Here is a 21462-nt window from a genome sequence, read left to right on the forward strand (position 1 = left end):
GTTACATCCGGTTACACGCAGGAGCCAATCAAACGGCTGCAGCGGCTGTGTTTTGAATCGGAGGTAGTTTTAACCGTTAGGCGCAGCCACTGTATCACGGTGCGAGAGGCAAAACGCGTGTATGCTGGTTTTCATCTCACAAAACGGAATAAACTAACACACCGACATGGATTTGGACTCCATGAAATATGCAGAGTTGCGAAGCCTTGCCAAGGAGCTCGGGATTAAAGCAAACTTGAAGGTAATGGAACCGCACTTTTTAACTGAACAGTTCAACAATAGTTGAATGTTGTTCTGAACGGTAGCTTGTTCAGGCTTGCTAACTGTAACTATAAGCTAACGTTTGCTTTTGTATGTAATTTGGAATGATACATTCAATTAAACTAACATTTTTTTTTTGTTCAAAAACAGGCCGACAAACTCCTGAAAACGATTAAGCAGCATTATCAACAAGAACAGGACAAAAAGGAGGAGGGGCAGGTAACTTGCTCCCGGTCAATAATAGTGTTAAGCTGCAAGATCAGTATTAAACACTGGCTTTTTAAAAAGTAATGTCTTTTTGTTTTCCAGGGACAAGATAAGAATGTGGCTGCTGTCCAAGAGGACGAAAATGCAGGACAAGACAATAGTCAGAAAAATAAAGATGCATCTTTCAAGGAAGACGTTTCCAGCACCGCTGCGTTTGTGAACACACGCCGAGGCAAAGGAAACGGTACCAAGAGAAAGATCTCTGATGCTGCAAGAGAGACTGAGTGTGATGCCAAGGTACCTCCAAGTGCTGCAGAATTATTACACATCATCATATACCCAACACAAACAGACGATAGTAACAGAACTACAATTAAATAGTATTTAACAAACGTTACTGTGTTGCAGTGTCAGTTTCTTGTAATCAGGAAGACTAAAGACTTTGACAACTGTTGTTCCTTTTTAAGGGTGACACTGAAGTGGCTGCATCTACTGCACCCTGTGGTGCCAGGGGTGCCAAGAAGAGAAAAGTGTCTTCTGCCAAAGATAATCATGAAACTGAACCTCCCAAGGAGCCCCAGGCCACTGACAGTGAGCAGCAGCAGCAGGCCAACATCAAGGATGAAGCATCTATGCATGATGAAAAAAAAGCAGTGGCCAAAGCTGGTAAAATCCCTCGCCTCCAGCAGAAGAGCAAACAGCTGTTGAAGCCAGTCACTCCTAGTAAGTTCTCTGTTTTTATTTCTCCCTCTCATCTCTCAAGAGACCACATTACAGTAAGGATGTTGTTTTCTTCCAAAATCTATCTATCTATTATTTTTGTAATGTATCTCTTTTGTAGACTTCAAAAAACTCCATGAGGCTCATTTTAACAAGATGGAGTCCATTGACTCATATGTCCAGCGGAAGACCAAGCAGATGGAGTCCTACAGAAATTCAGTTAAAGAGCTGAAGGTACTCAGAGGCTTCTAACCAGTCTTGGCTGACTTTATTCAGAAAACTCTAAATATAAACTGCAAGTGATCTTTTTAAAATAAATTGTTTTCCTTTTTTAGAATCTTTCGGACAAAACTAAACTGTTGCAATTTGAGGGCAAAACCCAAGCGGTGAGTGTCATTATCCATAATTGTACTGACTCTACAGCTGCAGTATATTGACTACTTGCACAGTGCAAAGAAGTTGATCAGCTGTATGTATTTATTCTACAGAAGGCAAATCAGAATCGCGCTTCCATGCTCAGTCCTGCTCTGGTGAATAAGAGACAAGCTGATGACAAACGCAGACACACTTTGCTCTCGGCCAGTAAAGCTCCTCCAAATAAAGCTGCTGGGAAGGAAGCCGCTCCGTTCAGACCGTCTGTCCTTTCCACTCGCAGGATCAATGTTCGGTGAGTCACCCTTTCTTCCTCAGGCTTTAGCTACTAGAAAAAATCCTTTCACTAGCCAACTATTTTACATTATAGCTGTTAAGTGGCAACTTTAGGAGTTGTTGCTTTCTTTCAAGATTTTTCCCTCACAAGTAAAAATTTATGTCGTATCACAACCAAATGTGTTTCTGTGAAGGTTCTCAGAGGCCACCCATGACAATGAACATAAGAGATCCTTGGTGAAGACGCCGGCACGCATGTCACCTTGTGTGACCACGAGCACCCCTCACAAACAAACTGATGCAGTGAAGCCCAACAGTGTCAAGACTTCAACTTTCTCTGCCACAAAAACTCCAGGTACTTTAACTTTAAATCCTGAATTTAGAATTGTAAAGACTGTGGTGATTGACGTTATTAAAATATGTTTTCCTGAATTCCAAAGGGCCATTTGTTTTCACTGGCAACACAAGTACTTCAATAACTCCTGGAACACAAAAAAAGCAGACCTTTGATCTGAAGGCGAGTCTGTCTCGTCCCCTCACCTACAAGCCTCATACAGGTATAAGTGGTCTTCATTCCCTTTTTAACTGAAATGTACTGTATTATTACACACAAATCCCTAATGTTTTCATTTCTTTTTTAGGTAAACTGAAGCCCTTTGGAGAGTCCAAAGAAAACACAGCAGCAGCAGGAAACAAGTCTCTGATCTCAAACTCGCATCAGAAAAATTACAAACAGCACCAAGTCCAAACAAGGTATGTCTAAAATTAAAAACCTCCATTGTCTGATATTGATTTATCACATATAACATCAGTCTCTTACACATTTCTGTATCTTATTTTAGGGAGAACAGGAGAGCAAAACACATGGAAGACCGGAAGCAGAAGAAAGAGAATATGCTTGGGGCAAGAAGAGGCCTCGTCATGATGTAAAAATATTGCGCTTGTTTGTAGACATTGTACAGCCTGTTCCACTGTAAATATTTTGTTGTCTGCAGCTGATAATTTTATTCCTGCTCTCTTTTAGCCTGCTGTTATGAAAGTAGACAAGCTCTTTTATCATTCTACTAACCTACTGTGCAGTGTTTTTAGATTTGACTTGTGTGTTAATTGAAACACTTTTTTAGCTCTGAATGATGCATTTGTGTATTCTGATATGTAGACAATTGATGTCCTGTTGTGCTGCATTTGAAATTTGTAATTTTGTTCTTAAAAATTGGATAAGCTTTGTGTTTTTGAGAGGAAAGACGTTGACACAAAAGATTCTCTTGTCTGCATTCTCCAATTAAATTTGCTATTGCTGTTTTTTAAAGTGTAGCATTTTATTTCATTTTTGTAACAAAAATTACAGTATTCATCTGGAGAATAGTTGTATTGTTAATGGAACATGTGTCACAGATTCAGGACATGGAAACAATTTCATTTTGTTGTGTCTTTCAGTTTAAAATAATTTGAGTTGACCACATGTCACCAGAGACACACTCCTTGACAAGTTTTATTAAGCTCTGCAGGTAACAAATGTCTGACAGTGAGGTATCACAGTACATATTAGAATACAGATACACAGCCTTATTGCCAAGAGTGGTGAATGTGGTATAATCGGTTGTCCACCTCAAGAGGGCGGTACATTTGTTTAGTGATAGTAGCAGAAGAGTGCAGCTCTTCTTCAGTAATAGTTCATCTGCAGTTTTGCAGTAGTTGTCAGTCAAACTTCAGGATTCCTCTTGTACACCTCATAGGCAAACTCCTCAGTGTGTGCATAATCTTTGCACACACCAATGTAATCAATCTCCAGCTGGAACGGACCATCTGCTTTATCTCCCAAGGTAAATCCAATGGTGTTAATCTGTAAATACAAACAGATTAAATGAAAACTATATGGCACATAAAGAGAATTAAGTGTATTTGGAAGCTACAGTTACAGGTTAAAAACATCTTTCAGTTAGTTTCATATGTATTTGATGCCATTTCATAGTAACTTTGCTTTACCTTGTCCAGCCAGAGAGGATGCTGATCATCCTGTATTCTCCCACGATGTGTAAGGAAGAACTTGGAGAAAGGTATCTGTAAGTAAGTAACGTATTAGAATCACTGCTTATTCCTAAAAGTAAACATGCAGCAACAATTCTGAAACCTTTCTTCACATTCATCTTCTCAGCACAATGTATCTGACAGACCTGTAACAGTATTAAAGGCTTTGAAATATTTTTTCTCACGACATTATACCTTGACGTCTTGCCAGTACGGTCCTCCTCTGGTATACAGAAAGTAACAGTATATGTCGTCTTTCTGGTGAGAGAAGTATGTTTCTGTTGCAATGTTGATCATCCACGGACGGCCGTCACCACGTATACGCAAAAACAGGGTGTTGAAATTGGTCCAATCGTAGTGCTTTTTCCTATCAAAGGAAGCCTGCAAAAAGACAAAATGTTTGGGGTGGTTTAACTTTTAGAACAGCTGTAGTAGTTGCCTGACTGCCACCAATATTAAATTAAGTATAAGATGAGTATTTCCTACACTTTGGTTGTCAGCAGAATGTTACACAATTATCAATATATATATAAATATCTGTACTGAGGACATAAGTTCAGTCTCCTAATGATATCTATGACCCCGGATACTACTCATGTCCCATCCTGATCAGAAATGAATGGTGGATGTGGTGTTTGTATTCCACAAACTTTAGAAAGCAGAGAACTAACCAGTGGTTGTTTTGAACGCATAGTGCAGTAGCCACTGTAGCGTGTTTCTCCATCCTTTGGAGGAGTTGAGCTCAGAGTCCCGTACAGAAAACAGGTATTGTTGTTTTTGCCAAGCTTCAAGTAAACTTCGCTTTGGCCTCCTATCTCACAATCTGAGGACACCGTCCACCCCTCCAGACTCTCTGGACCTCTGAACTCCCATATCACTCTGTTCTGCTCCAGCATGTGGTCAATAATTGGTTTTCCTTCTGGACCAACCCAGCGGTCAAAAAACTCAGTTTTCAGCAGTGTGAAATGCTTCTTTATCCCTTCCACACCCTTTGCAAAGTCGAACTTAATCTTCTGCCATGGAAACTTGTCTTCTTTGGGCTGACCAGGTCGTCTGTATTGACCCTGGATCACAGCTCTCCTGGGCACAGTGAGGGGGGTGATGGAGGGCAGGAGCAGCTGCTGCTGGTGGATGGAGCTCAGCAGCCTTCGGTGAAGGGAGACGTGTGATCTTTGACAGCGACATTTCAGGGCTGATCTGAATGATTCACTGTAGGGATACATGACATAGGAAAGTGGGGTTATTAGGTCATTACATTTGAGTTACAGGATGATAATGAACAAACAAGATGAAGTTCCTTGGATTTAAAAAGTGTCTAGTGTCTATTATGATTCTTTAAAGTTGCTATGTTTCACAATAATTAAGAAGATATAGCTGTTTTAGAATCAGGTAACACTCGCCTTTGAATGGGATTTATCCTCATTTTAACACATCTATTTAAATAATGAATAATACAATTATAGAATAACAGTAATGAAAACAGTCGCTTGTTTGGGAGTAGCTACATTTTCAAACTACATAGCTAACGTTACCATATACAGTATTATTGTGAATAAGATACATTGAATACAAATGTGTTTCCACTTACTCTGGCCATGCTGTACTGGTGTACTTTGTTCGTATTTAAAGTTGATTTCACCGTGAAGATGTCGGTTTATAGCGTTGTTATAAATTACAAATAACTTAGAAACTGCTCTTGCATACACGCTTACAAATCCAAGGTTGTCCGGGTATACACAGGGAACCCAACGGAAGCACCTGGGCTGCGTTCAGCACACATTCACAGAGAAATGTATCACAGGGAAGCGAGTGAGACACCGCCGCAGAACAGTTAAAAGCTAAATCGTCGTGGACCTTGAATGCAGCTTAAGTGCACCAAAGATTGCGGTCCTGACTGACACGCTCACTCAGATATGTCGTTCCTATATCAGCTAACTATCGTCGTTATTCCCTCATTTTCTCTATTACAACTAATTAATAATATACCATGGAAGCACAAGCACAAGCATGAATTTTATTTTGCTCCCAGAGATGTAAAATCCAGCGGTAACCATACTATCAATAAGTGCGCGCATGCTCAGTAGTGCCTTTGTGTGGTTGACTGCAGAGCCAACTAGCTAGGTGGTAGCTACGGCTAGCCTCAAACATTTAGACGACACAGAGGTAGCTAGCAGGTTAGCCGTGCAGCTAATCATGGTGAATGTAAAGAAGCGGAAAGGTCGAGTCGTGATCGACTCGGACTCCGAAGACAGTGCTAGCGACGATAATTTAGATCAGGTAGGTACGCATTTTTCTGATTTTGATACATGTGATCGCGTCTTAAGTTGCCAACAGTTTGAGGTGAAGCTAATGTATGCTAACTGACTGCGCTGTGTTTGGCCTCGCTGAAAACAGGCCTGTCTTATTCACAGTCTTTGCCTCTTTTCTGATTAAACACTCCGTTCCCAAAGACAACCTAATTGTTAGGTTTTTCTCGGATGCTTCTGAGAGGTATTCAGTTCCAAGTAAAGTGTTTCAAGGTAGTATTGAAAGCAGTGTCGTAGCATCAGGCAGCTAAGTTATGCTAACGGTAAGGTTACATTCCGAGAGATGCACTCAAGGCTAGCAGTCGTGCAGTATTATGTTGCCACGAAAATACCGCGCCATTGGCCTTTTACTGGTTTCGAGCAGTGAGCTGCTGGGGGATTTGTTTGTTAGCTTTTAGACCAAATGAGAATGGGACATGTTTGCACAGACTGAAGCCTTAGTGGAGCCGCACTTGATTTAGCTCGAAGAACCTTATCTCCTGAATGACGTCAGTGAGCTGGACTGCTATTTCAGTGTTGTTGTCAAACAAGCGTGGCAGGCTGACTGAAAAGCTTCACAGTCTAATGTGTCAGTAAACTCTCGTGTTCATTACCCGACTGCACACTGCGAAAGAGTTGATGCTGCAGAGACAACATACAGTGAATAACAGATGAGAAAAGTCCATTCAGCCTTGGTTTCTCAAATCATCCGGAGTTTTTTGGTCTTTTGATTCCCAGTAAACTCCCATGTCCATTACCTGACTGCACACTCAGAACTCTGGCACATGTAGTGAGTAACAGATGGCCAGAAGATGCGCAAATCAGACTTTTTGTTCTCTTCAGTTGTGTTTTGAATTCACCTCGATAAAACCAGCAATGCACATAAGATGTTCTTTAATATTGAATGTTTATATTGGACTTATGAGTCTTATAGTCTCCATCAGTACTGATACCAGTGTTGCAAATCTGTCCATACAAAGTACTTGTCCGATACCCATGCTCACTTTTCCCCAAGTCTAAAATCTGTAAACCTCACTCTGTGGAACTAATTGTGATCATATTTATGAGACCATTGATTACCATGGCATTAAAAACTGATTCAGCATTTCACATCTGATACTTGATTAGCTTAATAAACTCAGTGCTGATATGATACAGAGCATTGAGTCTTTGTGGATTGCTTATCAAATGCATTCAGGCCTGTTCAGAGCTGGTATCTTCAGTCAGAGTTTTGTAGAAGTGTTTGGTTGACCACTTGTGATAAGATTTTGCATCCTCGCTCATATGTCATTTTACCTGTGGGAAACTGACCACTGCTGGACAAAAGTACAAATTTGCTCCTGCCTGCTCTGCTAGTCAGGAGGAGTTGTGGGGTCATTTGGAAGCTCACTATGGGTACATCTCTCAGACGCTTGTCTTAGCATATCAGCTGTGTGTGGGAGGTTTGTTCTTTGACCACGGACACATTCACTCTGTATATGAGGTTACTTCTGAATGTGTCTTGTGGCATTGAAACCCAGTGCATCCTCCATGTGGTTTGGGTTTATTCACACCTGTATTCACAGATGTCCACTCATGACATATGAGCAAAGCTACAGGGTGTTACGGTTACATTTTAGCAGTTTTCACAGCTTTGATTGCTGGATGTTCTCTCTGAACCACATGACTGCAATTTCATTTTCAGGAGCTGTTATCGTTGGCAAAGAGGAAGAGGGTTGATTCAGGTGAACAGGAAGAGCCTGTTAGCAATCCTGCTGCTTCTACAGACTCTGAGACATCTGACAGTGACGATGAGGTATGACAGTTTGGTGTTTACTGTTTAAATACTTTATTCTTTTCAGTTTGGAATGTAAAAAATATGAAAAATAAATTTTACAGCCCACCATTCTTGGCCATTTACACCTATTTAATAATCAAAACTGACTTTTTCATTCTTTTGTCTAGTGGACTGTGGGTGGCACCAAAGGCAAAAAGAAAGTTAAGCCAGGGAAAGGTTCTGAGAAGAAGAACGCTACAAAGAAGAAGGTTAATAAAGCAACGGCATCTGGCAGCTCTGATGGAGACAGCTCGGCTGAGAGCTCTGCACCAGAGGAGGGTATGTGTCTTTGGTGTACATGGGGAAAATGCTTTGTGCTCTAAAAGCAAGATTTCATAATTTCTTTTATCTCAGAAAAGCCACAGTTGCTTCAGTGAGCAATATAATAAAAGGTTCAGGAACTCATTGTGGTGGAAGTTGTGCAGATGTCAGCTGGCAGTTCAGTTTCACCCAACCGACACATGTCCTTATGTTAATGACACCTTTCATAAAGTGTAAATACATAAAGTGCATCTTCCATAAAGTATGTCTGACCATTCTGCAAAGCAGAATATATTGTGAACTGTAGATTAAACGTATGGCAGAGTGCCATGTCCTCAGGTATTTTAGGTGGTTAGGATTAGGTGACTCACTCACTCATCTCCTTTTATCCTGGCTGGCACACAGTGTAGCATCTAAGCTGTTAATTGTTTATGTGCGTTCCATATGGTTATGGAAAAACTGGAAAAGTCTGTTGGGAGAAAAGATCTGGAAATCTGGTCAAAATTCCGTACACGTATCAAGATGATAAAGATATGCTTCGGAAGAAAGGCAGGAATAGCTTGCATCACAGCCACTCTGTAATTTGCTTTATATTGGTGCCATATCATATTAGTCATGCTGAAAAAGGTTGTTATGCCTATTCGGTGAAGCTTAGACATCATAACCATCACAAGTAGCTGTTAGGGTACCATTCATTTCCAGTTTAAAAGCACTTCCATGTCTCTCCCATTTCAGCCATTTATTCAGTTTTTAAAATGCATTTGCAGTTATACATACAGTCTTTTTGGAGACATAATGTAGGAGAATCAGTGACGAGAGAGAGAACAGTGGGATAAAGTAAGGAATCAAATATGGTCAATCTTAAATTGGCCAATACTGATCAATTAAAACTTGTTTTGATTGGCTCTGAGACCAACTTACAGTTGAGTTCAAGGCATCCCCACCCTGTAATTTTTTTTTAAAGTCTTACTTTGCTCTGGATATGAACCTGAAGTCAGCTTCCTGTTTGTGTCAATGATTTGCTCTTTATCAGGTGAGGTGTCTGATTCAGAGAGCAACAGTTCATCCTCCAGCTCAGACTCGGACTCCTCTGAGGACGAGGTGTTCAGGGACGGTTATGACGATGACTTGATGGGAGACGCGGAGGACAGAGCTCGTCTGGAGCAGATGACAGAGAAGGAGAGAGAGCAGGAGCTGTTCAACCGAATTGAGAAAAGAGAGGTGCTAAAGAGACGGTGAGTGGCATTAAGGAAAACTCTTAAAAATGATACACAGCACACAGATAATAAATATGCATAAAATAAATTTATATTTTAACCCAAATGTCAGTGCGATGTAGGACAAAAAACGCAGAAGTAGAACAAAAAGACAGAGCTCAAATAGTTAACAGAATGTATCAACTAAGCCAAAAGCAAACATCAAACAGAATATTCAATTTAGTTGAAAACACCCATGGCATTTTCCCTCAGCACATTTCTCAACAACAGCCTTGCAGTAGAATGCAAAAACATGCATTGGGCAGAGTCTGGCATTTTCATACTGCTGTGTGTGAGCTCACTGATTATTCATTCAGGACAACGTTTGTTTTGACAGGTTTGAAATTAAGAAGAAGCTGAAGACGGCAAAGAAGAAAGAGAAAGAGGAGAAGAAGAAGAAGCAGGAGGAAGAACAAGAAAAAAGGAAGCAATCTCAGGTTCAAGACACACAAGTGGTGAGTCCAGTTTTAACTTACGTCACAGTTTAATGTAGTGTAAGGTTTACAGCATCAGCACTGGTTTGTTGCTGTCTTTGTGTGTGATTGTGATGTGCACTGCTCTCCAGGTCATGTCACACAACAAGGAGAGACGATCCAAACGTGATGAAAAACTTGACAAAAAGTCCCAGGCCATGGAAGAACTCAAAGCTGAACGTGAGAAGAAGAAAAACAAAACAGGTGGGAGTTTTAACTTGTTCATGACGTGATTGTTGTAACAATTCATTCACTTCTAAATGCTGATGGTTCTTTTCTTTGGTGAGCAGCTGAACTGCTCGCCAAACGTCAGCCCCTGAAGACGAGCGAGGTTTATTCTGATGATGAGGAGGAAGAGGAGGAAGACGATGACAAGTCATCAGTTAAAAGTGATCGGAGTTCGCGTTCATCGTCTTATGATGATGATGAGTAAGTATCAGTCTTTTCACAGTTAAAGATCTATCATGAGACCACATTCCTTTTGCTTACATGTAACTCTTTATGTTGCACATCTGCTAACAGAAAAGAGGAGACTCCACCAAAGTCGCAGCCAGTTTCACTACCAGATGAGCTGAACAGGATCCGCCTGTCCAGAAACAAGCTGGAGCGCTGGTGCCACATGCCCTTCTTTGCTAAGACTGTGACTGGCTGCTTTGTGAGGATAGGGATCGGGAACAGCAGCAGTAAACCAGTTTATAGGGTGAGCTTGGCCTCTGGGTAAAGTTTCTGTTACAGTGTTCAGTATTAGACAAGCAGTGTGCTCATGTGTTATGGTGATAGTGAAGATCTGGGGTTCTTTAGAAACAGATTTAGTCAAATAAAGGCTGACTAGTGAAGCTTGATTTAATTGTGGTCCTCCCTTGTTGATAGGTTGCTGAAATTGTGGATGTGGTAGAGACGGCGAAGGTTTACCAACTTGGATCAACGCGAACAAACAAGGGACTGCAGTTAAGGTAGGTATACAGTTACAAATATAAATCATACAAACTAAAGTAGGCAATCAAGAATCAGTTAACAAATAATCTCTTCCATTATTCCTGCTCCCTAAAAATGTGCCCTACTGATGTTGTTTATCTTCCTCAGGCATGGCGGGGACACACGGGTTTTCAGGCTTGAGTTTGTATCAAATCAGGAGTTTACAGAAAGCGAGTTTATGAAGTGGAAAGAGGCGGTAAGTGGATTTTAAAAGAGGGAAAACTGAACAAACAAAGATATGTAATCAGCATAGTCAGATTAAGAAGGAACAGAGGCTGAGAGGTAAAAGTTTTGTGTGTTGATTTTCTCTTTTGCAGATGATGGTTGCTGGGATGCAAGTCCCAACTCTTGACGAAATCACCAAAAAGGAGCAGTCCATCAAAGAAGCTCTGAACTACAAGTTCAATGACAAAGACATAGAGGATGTAAGTCTGTCTTCTCTAAATGTGTTCACTGGTTTCCCAGGTCTCATTCACTATATTAAAGGAACCAAAACATTTATTTGTCTTTCTTGCAGATTGTTAAAGAGAAGGACAGATTCCGAAAAGCACCACCGAATTATGCCATGAAGAAAACACAGCTACTCAAAGATAAGGTAAAGGAAATCACAGAACACAAGTCACTGAAACAAATATCACAAATTTGCCCTAGAATGTGTAGTGGCTATAATATGTCAACGTCTTACTGTTGTTCCTCTCATTTGTTTTGATTGAAGGCCATGGCAGAAGAGAGTGGAGACGGTGAGAAAGTGAAAGTGATCCAGGATGAGCTAAATGAACTCGAGGAAAGGGCAGAAGCACTCGACAGACAGAGGACCAAGAACATCTCTGCCATCAGGTACACAAGCTACTCTTATTTTACCTCATCATATTACTTTACTTGAATTAACACATTTTTAAATATCTGTAGCTACTTCTTGATAGAATATGGGGTAGATTGTGGCTTCGGTTTTATGCTCTAAGAGTACTTTATAGATTTTTTTTATATTGACAGAATTGTTAAATCTCTTATTATGCAGCTACATTAATCAGAGGAACAGAAGCTGGAATATCGTTGAATCTGAGAAAGCTCTTGTGGTAAGTGTCCACCTCTTTTCACACCTTTATACTGCTTGGTTGACTCTGATGAGTTGTAATGCTCAGACTGGGGATGAAAAAAAACAGTATGCAGTGTAACAAAAGTATTGTTTACATATTTGCACTTTTATAATGAACACTGTGTTATAAAGTACAAGATGTGGAAGTGAAAAACACTCCATGTTACTCGCTGTTCACATCCTGTAGTTTCTGTTTGCAGCAAAGGGTGTGGTAGTCAACAAAAATATCATTGAGATTCCATCTTTATGAATCAATTGTATTTTCTGAAAACAATGGTCTCTTTTTTTCAACAGTTGAAAATGATATATTTACTGTCCTCCTAGTCTCTAAAAAGGCTGCCACGCTTCAGATATTTTCCTAATGTGGCAGCTCTCCACTGCTACAGTGTTCTGTAAAGGAAAAACGTTACTTTTCCTATTGATTTTACTGCAGTCTTCATCATTATAAATCAGACGGCTGTCCAAGTTGTGCTGCTGTTAAAATAATCCAATTTTTATTTCCCTGCTCTCTCACAGGCTGAAGGACAAAATGCCAAAAACCAACAAATGGACCCTTTCACACGAAGACAGTGCAAACCCACCATGGTGTCAAATGTGAGATTTCTAAAATTATATCATGCTTCATTTTTTATGCACAATGTGATTAAACACTGTTGAATCTAATCTGTTATTCTGCTCCTTCTGGCTCTGTAGGCCAGAGACCCGTCAGTCCATGCAGCTATTCTTGCTCATCTCAACCAGAAGTACGGCTCTGGGTCGACACCAGATCCTTCCAGTGCTGAAAAGAACAAACTGGTAGGCAGGACACACCCTGTTTTCTCACAGTGTTTTAAGAGTGACCTCTCAGGTGTTCACTTCTTTCACTTGAGTTTGTTTGTTTAGTGCTGTTCAAGTGAAATGTCATGCAAACAGGAAACTGCTTGCTTGCTGCATAATTGCTGTGCTGTTGATCCACCTGTGACACATTTTGTCTTCAGCCATCAGAGAATGGAAAAGCATTTTGTAAGAATCTCCCAGCTAAATTCTGTCAGTAATTTTTTTCGAGGGAGTAAGCTGCATTTTGTTTTAATGGCTGGATGACTGACAGGATGTCACTTTGAAGTTGTTAGAAGATAGAGAGGAAACTAAAGAGAGTCTGTTTACTTAAGGTATGCACGTGTGCAGTTAGGCGAAAATAACTCATTTTATTGAACAGACCCAGAAACCCTGAGGAGTTCAAACATCTTTTCTTTGGGTCTCTGTTACAGGGACAAACAAACTCAAAAGACAAAGATGTCCCCAAACCAACCACTGACCTCTCAGAGGACTTGTTTAAAGTTCATGATTTTGACGTCAAGATAGACCTACAGGTTCCCAATGCAGGTGAGACAATATTTCCTGTTAATGTTATGGTTCAGAAGATATTAAGATGCCTACTTTGCTACAGCACAAAATGGTTGTTAGTGTCAGCCATAGCGATTTAGCACAGACATACTGATTTTGCATTTTGCGTTCTGCAGAAGCAAAGTCTCTGTCCGTGAGCTCCAATGCGCTGCCAGTGAAGGACGGCGCTCCACGCAGGTCCCTCAACCTGGAGGACTACAAGAAGAGGAGGGGGCTGATCTAATGTGGCCAGTCCATCATTCAGAAAACCACATTGCATGCATGTGTAATTGGCTGTATGTCAGAGTATGTCTGTGTGTGTGGCTGAGAGAGAGCGAGCGAGTGTGTGTGAGTGAGTGTGAGTGAGTGAGTGAATGACTCCTAGAGGATGTGTGTTGATACAACAACTGTCTATCCAAACACAGAGGAAATACTGATTGAGCGAAGACAACATTTTTCTCAAAGGATCTCTCTCAGAAGATTTTTGTTGTTTTGTTATTTTCACATTATCACACACAAACTCGTATATTGAGTTGTGTTTTTTTATGTATTTAACTCCTCTTCCCCTATTTTGGATCTTCTGGAGTCTACTCCTTTTTTGTTTTTGTTTTTTTGTTTTTTTTTTTTCTCTCAAAAGGACACGGCGCTTGTGGATTATTACTTTGAACAAGGAGGACACTATTTTAGAAGACTTAGATTGTTGAGGCATTTTGAAATTACCGGACTGGACATCTAATGGAGTTGACCAGCAATGAATTGAACTGTTGTAAATGTCCCCACCCCTCCCTGAACTCCCCAAATGTGTGATCATCTACCCTTGCAGTCCATCCTAAATTTGAACAGCCACTTGTATTTTTGCAGAGTGTAGATGATCATCTCTGACTCGACAGTAATGCTGGCTCTCCATGACCAGTGTGAAAAGTTCAGTACATGTCAGCTGGATATTTATCACTTTTTAAGTCTTTGAAACAACCCAATTTAAGAGGAACCCTTTTCTATGGCTGGCCTGGTTATAAAAGTGTTGCTTCATTTCTGTTCTTTCTTGGTTGGTTGTTCATGGGATATAATTCCCTTGCCCTTAACTCCCAGAGCAGATTCTATGTGTTATCAATTGTGTCCATAGTCAGTTCCTGTATTGATGTGGCATGCCATGTAAATATGCATTTTGGAGTGAGTGCGGAAAAAATAAAGAGGCACTGTTTCATAACATCTGTGTCATTTTGTCTCTTTTCTACTCTTAAAGCAGGTCTAGCAGCAACACAAGTTACCTGCTCAGATGTTACTTCATCATTTTAATATGGAAGCATGGAATATTATTAACTACGCTATAATTACCTCATTTTATTTTACACATGGTAGTGTAATTAAGTAGTTTTTTGTGTATGTTTCTGTTTAGATTTGGGATTTTTTAAATTAAGTTGTACTTCACTACAAGTAAAACCACAAACATCATAAACTGGAGGTGTGGAGAAATGTATAATAGCAGTGAAAGAAACACTGTTTTTCTCTTGTTTTACTTTGTGTACTTCATTTTGAAATTTCTGTGTCTGCTGAAAACAATAAAGCTTGAACTTTTTAAAGGTGTCACTATTTTTTGTCACTAGTATATTTTTTGTCACTAGTATATTTTAAGCAATTCAAAAAAAACAAAAGTCTAGTGCTTATTCTACCACTGAATTCCATTTAATGTCAAACATGATTAATTGGAACCTTCAAAGAAACTAAAATAAATGTAGAGAAGTAAAAGTATAAAGCAGCGTTGAACGAAAATACTGTCCCATAACAGTACTTGAGTAAATGTACTTAGTTACTTTCCAACACTGCTTAAAGTTTTATTCTCAGGAGCAGACAAACAAGCAGAAGGCGGATGGGTTGGTTCACTTTTGATCAGGCGTTTCTGAAGACGCTCTGTTGTGGGGTCCTTACTGTCAGCTGCGCTTCCTGGTCCACGTATCGAAAAGATCACCCACATCCCCTCTGACAGATAATGACATTTGACTGTGATATTCAAACAGTTTTTTCTTTTTCATGCTCACCCGTTAAACGTCGGCGATAGCCAGGTGACCGGAGACATTCTGACACTTGGACGTCGTTTTAAACGGTACGTTAGAGGCTTTGCTTTAGTAGCCAGCTAGCTCGCTAGCCTTAGCGATGATGGAGTTTATGTTGAACCAACTGTGTTTACTCTAGTTTTATGATGACGGGAGCCTAGCTGCGCATGACTCCTGTGATAACTCATTTATTTAGATGCATCTGAGCAAAAACAATACGATGTCGGTAAACTTACTAACTAATCGGCTTTGATTCTGTGTGTGACTGTGTTAGCATGCTAGCTACAGATAAATTGTGCAGGTACACGGGAGTTTTTAGTCCCGAGTCGAGCCTCTCAGGTGCAGCTCTAATGTAATCTTGATCCTAACTATCTGCCACCCGTCGTTGTCATCCTGGTTGTCATTCCTGGACATTTAAAAGGCATAACAAGGATAAGCTCTGCTGTTGCAAGCTCTTGCTCCTACGTGTTTCTGTAAGTGGCTTTAGACCTAAGCATAGGGGACTTTAGGTATTGCAGTGCAAATGATTATTTCACACCATTAAATCCCTGTTCCCCGATGTTCCACAGATTTGTGTTAAATGTATGGAGGAAATTTACATTATTACATAAAATGATTGTCCAAGGCTACAGCCATTGTGGAAGAAGGTTGTTTAATGTTTTATCCGTGTAATTGGAAAGGGATATCCTTAACCCAACTCTGTGTACTGTTTAAATGCCCATAAGATTATGTTGTTACGCTACAACAATCATGACTCACTGACTTTATTTGGACATGCAGTATATTCTACGGTAATATGGGCTAAAGAACTTACAGCCTGTCTTACTTTGCACACAGTGATATTTATTTATTCAATGAGAGCCAAGTTCTCTTGCGAGGAACGCCCTGATTACACTTGTATAGCTGTATACACTCACACCTGGAAGCTACACAATACAACCACAGTCTGACCTGTTGGCCGCTGAACAGCTCCACATGAACAGTTTGAGATTCAGTGCCTTGTTCAAGAGAATCTTAGTTGTGGCAATGTGGAAGGGGCAAGACTTGCTCCCTGTCATTTAGAAGGGCAGTTGTGCTAATGTAGATATTTAACTCAAATAAAAATATTATTTTAAAAACCAAAACCATAACATCTTAGAACTTTTATTGGGATGGGACTCTCAAATTTTGTTGCTGTTTCTGCCATCAGGATGCAAAATGTCTTGGTTTGCTGACTTGGCTGGGAAAGCTGAAGACTTCCTAAATAAAGTGGACCAGGGAGCTGCCACTGCCCTGAGCAAAAACCAGGCAAGAACATCCTCCTTTTCGTCGTCCTATAGCGAAGAATCCACCGTCAAACCTGAGTACAACACTGCAGGGTACAAGACCGACGCAGCTGTGACACATCACACCTATGCATCCTCTCATGATGCATCAAGCTACATCTCTGCAGCAGCCGGCAACATCAAGAGATCCAATGCAACCTTACTGGCTGGCACAGCCAACATGGCCAGTACCCCATCCGGTTCTGGCATTAGCGCCCCCAACTCTGCCAAGACGTCAACTGGCTTTGTGAGGACCAAAAAGAGCGAGCAGGATGTGGACGATGACATGCTCTTTGACTTTCTGAACAGCTCAGACCCTCCAGCCAGCAACAGGAGGGATTCAAGAAGGGAACTCGTGAAAGTGGCAGCACCAGTTACTGAGACCCAAAATTCAACACCTCCCCCTTCCACCACTCCTCTCACCAATCCCCTCAGCCCCGTCCACACCTCCCTCAACCCGCGGTGTTTCCAGGGCCTCAAGCATGAGCTCACTGTCTGCTCACAGCATCAAAACATCAGAGGAGAGCTCTGCTAAAGAGCAGAGCCAAGGTATGAAAAACAAGACCCTACATGTTGCAGTTGTTATCTTATCATTTTTTGTCATGATGGAAGAAGTTCCAAGTTTCTTTACTTTTATAGGTGTGGAAGTACTAGGATATAGTATTACTCTGGTCTATCTCACAGACAATTTCTCAGGGATGATGGTGATATCTTCTGTTTGCATGTTTAGTCTGTTAGTCTGTTTGCATGTTAGAGGATATTTGTTCCTTCTGTGTGAAAAAAAAACTAAGAACGATTATCAGTTATACAAAATTGTTGCCAGTTAATCCTCTGTCCACTGACTGATTGATTGTGTGCTCTTTCTTCATATGTACTTGGCCACCACAGATACACCAGAGAGTTCAGACTCAGGCTTGGCTGTCCCTCAGGAGTCCAGCAGGCAAGAGCTTCCTCCCCCCACAGAGGAGCCACAAAGCCAGGTCCTGTCCAGTCTGCGTCTGGAGAACCAGCTGCTGCGCAGTGAGGTGGCCTCCCTCAACCAGGAGATGGCTTCAGTCATCCAGAGAGCAAAAGACTTGCAAGATGGCAAGTGAAAAGATGAATCGGAAGCCATGATGGCCTACATTCCTACATTCATCTGCCTCTGTATTGATTGACGTTGTTCTCTACTCTTGCAGAACTGAACCAGGCCAGACTACGTGCAGACAGATGGAACTCTGAGCAGTCTCAGACTGACCGGACGTTACGGGAACTTCGGTCACAGGTTGATGACCTGACAGAGGCTCTTTCAGCCAAAGATGGTCAACTTGCAGTCCTGAAAATCAGACTTGATGAAGCTGATCAGCTGCTGAAATCCCGCAGTGCTGCACTGGAGGAGGCACAGAAGGAGAAGTCAAGGTATAATCTTGTGACCATTTTTTGAAGTAGAGATCAGATTCTGCTTTTTAAGAAATTAGATATCATATTATGTTCATTATTTTTTTTGCTTTTTAGAATTATGCAGGACCACACTGAGGGGAGCAGCATGCAGTCCCAAGCTCTTGAGACGATACAGGAGAGGGTGCGAGAGGCTGACCTGGCTCTCAGGAGGGAACAGGACAGCTACAGGCAGATGCAGGTACAGTATGATGCTATTTGTTCCACTACGGTAAATGATTGATACTTAAGAAAATACCAGCTCTCTGCTTTTATTTTTTAGGTGTCCCTGTGTAAATGGTAAGATTTCATAATTCCTTTTTCCCTGTGTAGAGTGAGTATGCTGGTCGACTGTCCAAACTGGAAGCTGAGAGGCAGACCCTCGCAGAGACAGTGACTGCAGCAGAGCGACGGGCTGCAGAGGAGAAGCTCAGGGTTGATGACCTTCAACAGCAACTGAAAAGTGCCAAAGCTGCAGCTGAGTCTGCCAAGCAGGAGTTCCAAGACTATAAGCACAAAGCTTCACGCATCCTACAAGTAAGACTTGCTGAGGGCCTCTAAATATATATATATATGTGTTATATATATATATATATATATATATCTTTTCCATAGGTAGCATCAGCACTTACTTGAATTTCTCGATCAGGCTAAAATATACTCTGTGGTCAAAAATGCTCTATCATTGGTTTCAATCTGTACTTTTTCTTTTTACAAACAAATTCTATGTAATAATGTTTACTCTAGTCCAAAGAGAAGCTGATCAGCAGTCTGAAGGAGGGATCTGGTCTGGACACTCTGGACGGCAGCGGAACCATGGCTCTGGAGCTGGAGGAGCTGCGTCATGAGAAGGAGTTGCAGAGAGAAGAGATCCAAAAACTACAGGCACAAGTGCACACACTTCGAACAGAAATACAGGTGAGATGCTGTAAATGGCAGGAAAGGAAAAATGGTGTGGGTCCTGCGTGGAAAATGTTAGGTGATGACTTCACTGGGACGTTCCCAGGTGTAAAGGTATTTGTCTGTTGATGTTTGTGATGTTGGTGATTCAGTGAGCCTTGTTTTTCTCGCTCAGGATTTGGAGAATCAGGCCCTGACGGAGGCAGAGGCATGGCGGGAGCAGCAGGTGCAGTTACTGGAGCAGCAGGCCTTACAGAGCAGAGCTAAACAGGAGGCAGAGGCTGAGGTTGAGCGCCACAAACAGGTAAGGGGGGGTGAAGATTTCTAAAACTGATATATTTTACCTGAAACTACATTCATAATGATTCTTTGTCTGATCAAACTCCTAATTTATGTGTGATGTGTGATCATAGGAGCTGCAGTACCTGGAGGATGAGCATCACAGAGCCAAAACCACCCTGCAAAGTCGAATCAAAGACAGAGAAGATGAAATCCAAAAACTCAGGAACCAGGTTAGTCACTGTATAATTATGCAGGCCTCTAACTGCAGAGCTCCCTTCCTGGTAAATGATCTCTACGGAAAATTTGGAAATGCTTCCTTTCTTGCCTCACCAAAGTGCCAAACATTTTTTACTGCTACACAAATCAGCTTGGATGACTCAGTGACCAATATTCTGGTATGTATTTACTCTTCTAGTTGACCAACAAGACCCTCAGCAACAGCAGCCAAACAGAGCTGGAAAATCGTCTCCACCAGCTGACGGAGACACTGATCCAGAAGCAGACGATGCTGGAGGCTCTGGGCACAGAAAAAAGCTCCTTGGTCTTCCAGCTGGAGCGTCTGGAGCAGCAGCTGAAGAACGCTCAGGGAGGACAGAGCGGAGGGCCATCCATCAACATGAGCGGCCTAGAGGGACCAGGTAGGCAAGACTGAGATCAGGGTCAAAATGGGGACAGTGATATTGGGCTGTTTTATCAAAATTTCCCCCACAAGAATTACGTATTATATAATTTGCATTTCCGTTCCTACTTTGAAGAGCCGTGCCTCCATTTTTGCTTAATGTTGCCCCTACAACGATGGCATAAACCACATTATTCATTTAAAATTCTGTGGATTGTTTGGTTTTTTTTTAGAAGTATTTGGTAAATTTAGTTTTTATTAGACTTTAAAGTTGATCAGATTTCTCTACTCACAATGCCTTTTCTGTGTGTCGGATTTTCAGCAGCACGGCAAAGAAACACACCAGTCCTCTTCAGTGATCAGGACAGTCCAGGGGTGTATGGCAAAGTACGTAAAGCAGCCAGCACCATTGACCGTTTCAGGTAGGACTTGACTTTCATCTACTGTAATTGAATTGTTCTCTATTGTGAAATACATTCCCCAGTGATAAATAAAAAATCTTGTTATTTCAGCATCAGACTGGGAATCTTCTTGAGGCGCTACCCTATGGCCAGAGTTTTCGTTATACTGTACATGGTGAGTATTTATCAAAGACATTATATGTAATTTTCCCATCTTGATAATTCATAAAATAAATGAACAACCCTTCATTTACTTTTTTTACAGGCGGTACTGCATCTGTGGGTCATGATTGTTCTTCTGACTTACACACCAGAAATGCACCACGGTCATCCTGACGGAAGATAGAAGGCTTGAACTAAACAGATGGGTTTTTACAGATGTTTGCTCTTTCGCCTTCGATGTAAGGATGGTACAAGCTGCTGGAATATGGGCTCTGGGACCTGACTCTCCCTGTTTTGCACAGATATGCTATGAATTAAAGACATTTGCTCTCAGTTATTTTTCATCATTTCCCCCTGAAGATTGATAACTGGTGGCTGCATTGAGTTTTAAAATAATTACAGAGTGATATATTGTTGGTTTGCTGAAAAGGACATTAAATCAAACTCGATCTCACACCTGTTCTTCTCATCACCTGCTTTCAGTCATCTGTTCCCCTAAGAGATTGTATTTAACACTATGTAAAAAAGAATCTTTTAATAAACAAGTTAGGAGAAACAACACTACCTGACATTTTCTGGGAACTTCACTGCTTTTACACAAAAAGTCAGTCAGGAGTATTGATCAGTCTGAGAAACTTGTCTTCTGTGTCTCAGGGATTTTTTCAATTAGCAAAAATCAGCTGTTGATAATGCTGTAGGAAGAGGAGAGGAGATTCAGTTTTAGGTATGTGACCCATAGTGGGAACTACATCCTCTCTGCTTTCATTTGGACCTTTCCTTTTTAAATATGAAGTATTAGCCTTTAATCCAAATATATTTGAGGTATCTTATATATATATTATATTATTGGACTATAATTATTGGTGCATTGATGTGTGCAGCACTTAAATATTGCTGGTGAAAGTTGGGCTTATTTCAGCTACATTATATACTGCTAGG

At 41.0% G+C, this 21462-nt stretch overlaps 4 protein-coding genes across 4 annotated transcripts; 3 read left to right on the plus strand and 1 right to left on the minus strand.

The window, feature by feature from the left end:
* Nucleotides 1-60: 60 nt before the first annotated feature.
* On the plus strand, nt 61-3145 carry nusap1 (nucleolar and spindle associated protein 1). Its single transcript, XM_018681653.2, has 11 exons — nt 61-241; nt 412-480; nt 571-765; nt 936-1191; nt 1310-1422; nt 1524-1574; nt 1677-1855; nt 2031-2191; nt 2277-2393; nt 2478-2589; nt 2679-3145. Exons 1-11 carry the CDS (start codon nt 167-169, stop codon nt 2764-2766), a joined length of 1416 nt encoding a protein of 471 aa, XP_018537169.1. The 5' UTR covers nt 61-166; the 3' UTR covers nt 2767-3145.
* A 155-nt stretch (nt 3146-3300) lies between these two features.
* Nucleotides 3301-5067, minus strand: ndufaf1 (NADH:ubiquinone oxidoreductase complex assembly factor 1). Its single transcript, XM_018681654.2, is given in 5 exon segments — nt 3301-3679; nt 3823-3897; nt 4060-4245; nt 4536-5015; nt 5017-5067. Coding segments are annotated over 5 exon segments (915 nt in total). The 5' UTR covers nt 5050-5067; the 3' UTR covers nt 3301-3538.
* A 905-nt stretch (nt 5068-5972) lies between these two features.
* rtf1 (RTF1 homolog, Paf1/RNA polymerase II complex component) lies at nt 5973-14595 on the plus strand. Its single transcript, XM_018681652.2, has 18 exons — nt 5973-6141; nt 7834-7944; nt 8094-8244; nt 9260-9461; nt 9820-9937; nt 10048-10159; nt 10246-10384; nt 10478-10655; nt 10826-10908; nt 11039-11126; nt 11248-11355; nt 11448-11525; nt 11646-11767; nt 11949-12006; nt 12543-12620; nt 12720-12821; nt 13274-13388; nt 13526-14595. The coding sequence occupies exons 1-18, from the start codon at nt 6058-6060 to the stop codon at nt 13630-13632; spliced, it is 2034 nt and encodes a 677-aa protein (XP_018537168.1). The 5' UTR covers nt 5973-6057; the 3' UTR covers nt 13633-14595.
* Nucleotides 14596-15296: 701 nt separating this feature from the next.
* golga5 (golgin A5) lies at nt 15297-21084 on the plus strand. The gene is given in 14 exon segments (XM_018681648.2): nt 15297-15489; nt 16629-17170; nt 17172-17292; nt 17632-17829; nt 17922-18141; nt 18238-18361; nt 18493-18696; nt 18907-19077; nt 19235-19363; nt 19473-19571; nt 19757-19979; nt 20283-20382; nt 20473-20536; nt 20627-21084. Coding segments are annotated over 13 exon segments (2268 nt in total). The 5' UTR covers nt 15297-15489; nt 16629-16636; the 3' UTR covers nt 20708-21084.
* The last annotated feature ends 378 nt before the right edge of the window (nt 21085-21462 follow it).

This window comes from Lates calcarifer, linkage group LG19 (genome assembly GCF_001640805.2).
Source record: "Lates calcarifer isolate ASB-BC8 linkage group LG19, TLL_Latcal_v3, whole genome shotgun sequence".
NCBI classification, from domain to species: Eukaryota; Metazoa; Chordata; class Actinopteri; family Centropomidae; genus Lates; species Lates calcarifer.

What these genes read in the sequence shown, in the direction of transcription:
- nusap1 (XM_018681653.2), top strand. Translation starts at nt 167, where the DNA reads ATGGATTTGGACTCCATGAAATATGCAGAGTTGCGAAGCCTTGCCAAG. An exon ending in AGACTGAGTGTGATGCCAAG is followed by an intron (nt 766 to 935) that starts GTACCTCCAAGT and finishes TTCCTTTTTAAG; the next exon opens with GGTGACACTGAAGTGGCTGC. An exon ending in CTCTGCCACAAAAACTCCAG is followed by an intron (nt 2,192 to 2,276) that starts GTACTTTAACTT and finishes TGAATTCCAAAG; the next exon opens with GGCCATTTGTTTTCACTGGC.
- rtf1 (XM_018681652.2), top strand. Translation starts at nt 6,058, where the DNA reads ATGGTGAATGTAAAGAAGCGGAAAGGTCGAGTCGTGATCGACTCGGAC. An exon ending in AGGTTCAAGACACACAAGTG is followed by an intron (nt 9,938 to 10,047) that starts GTGAGTCCAGTT and finishes ACTGCTCTCCAG; the next exon opens with GTCATGTCACACAACAAGGA. An exon ending in GTGCTGAAAAGAACAAACTG is followed by an intron (nt 12,822 to 13,273) that starts GTAGGCAGGACA and finishes TCTCTGTTACAG; the next exon opens with GGACAAACAAACTCAAAAGA.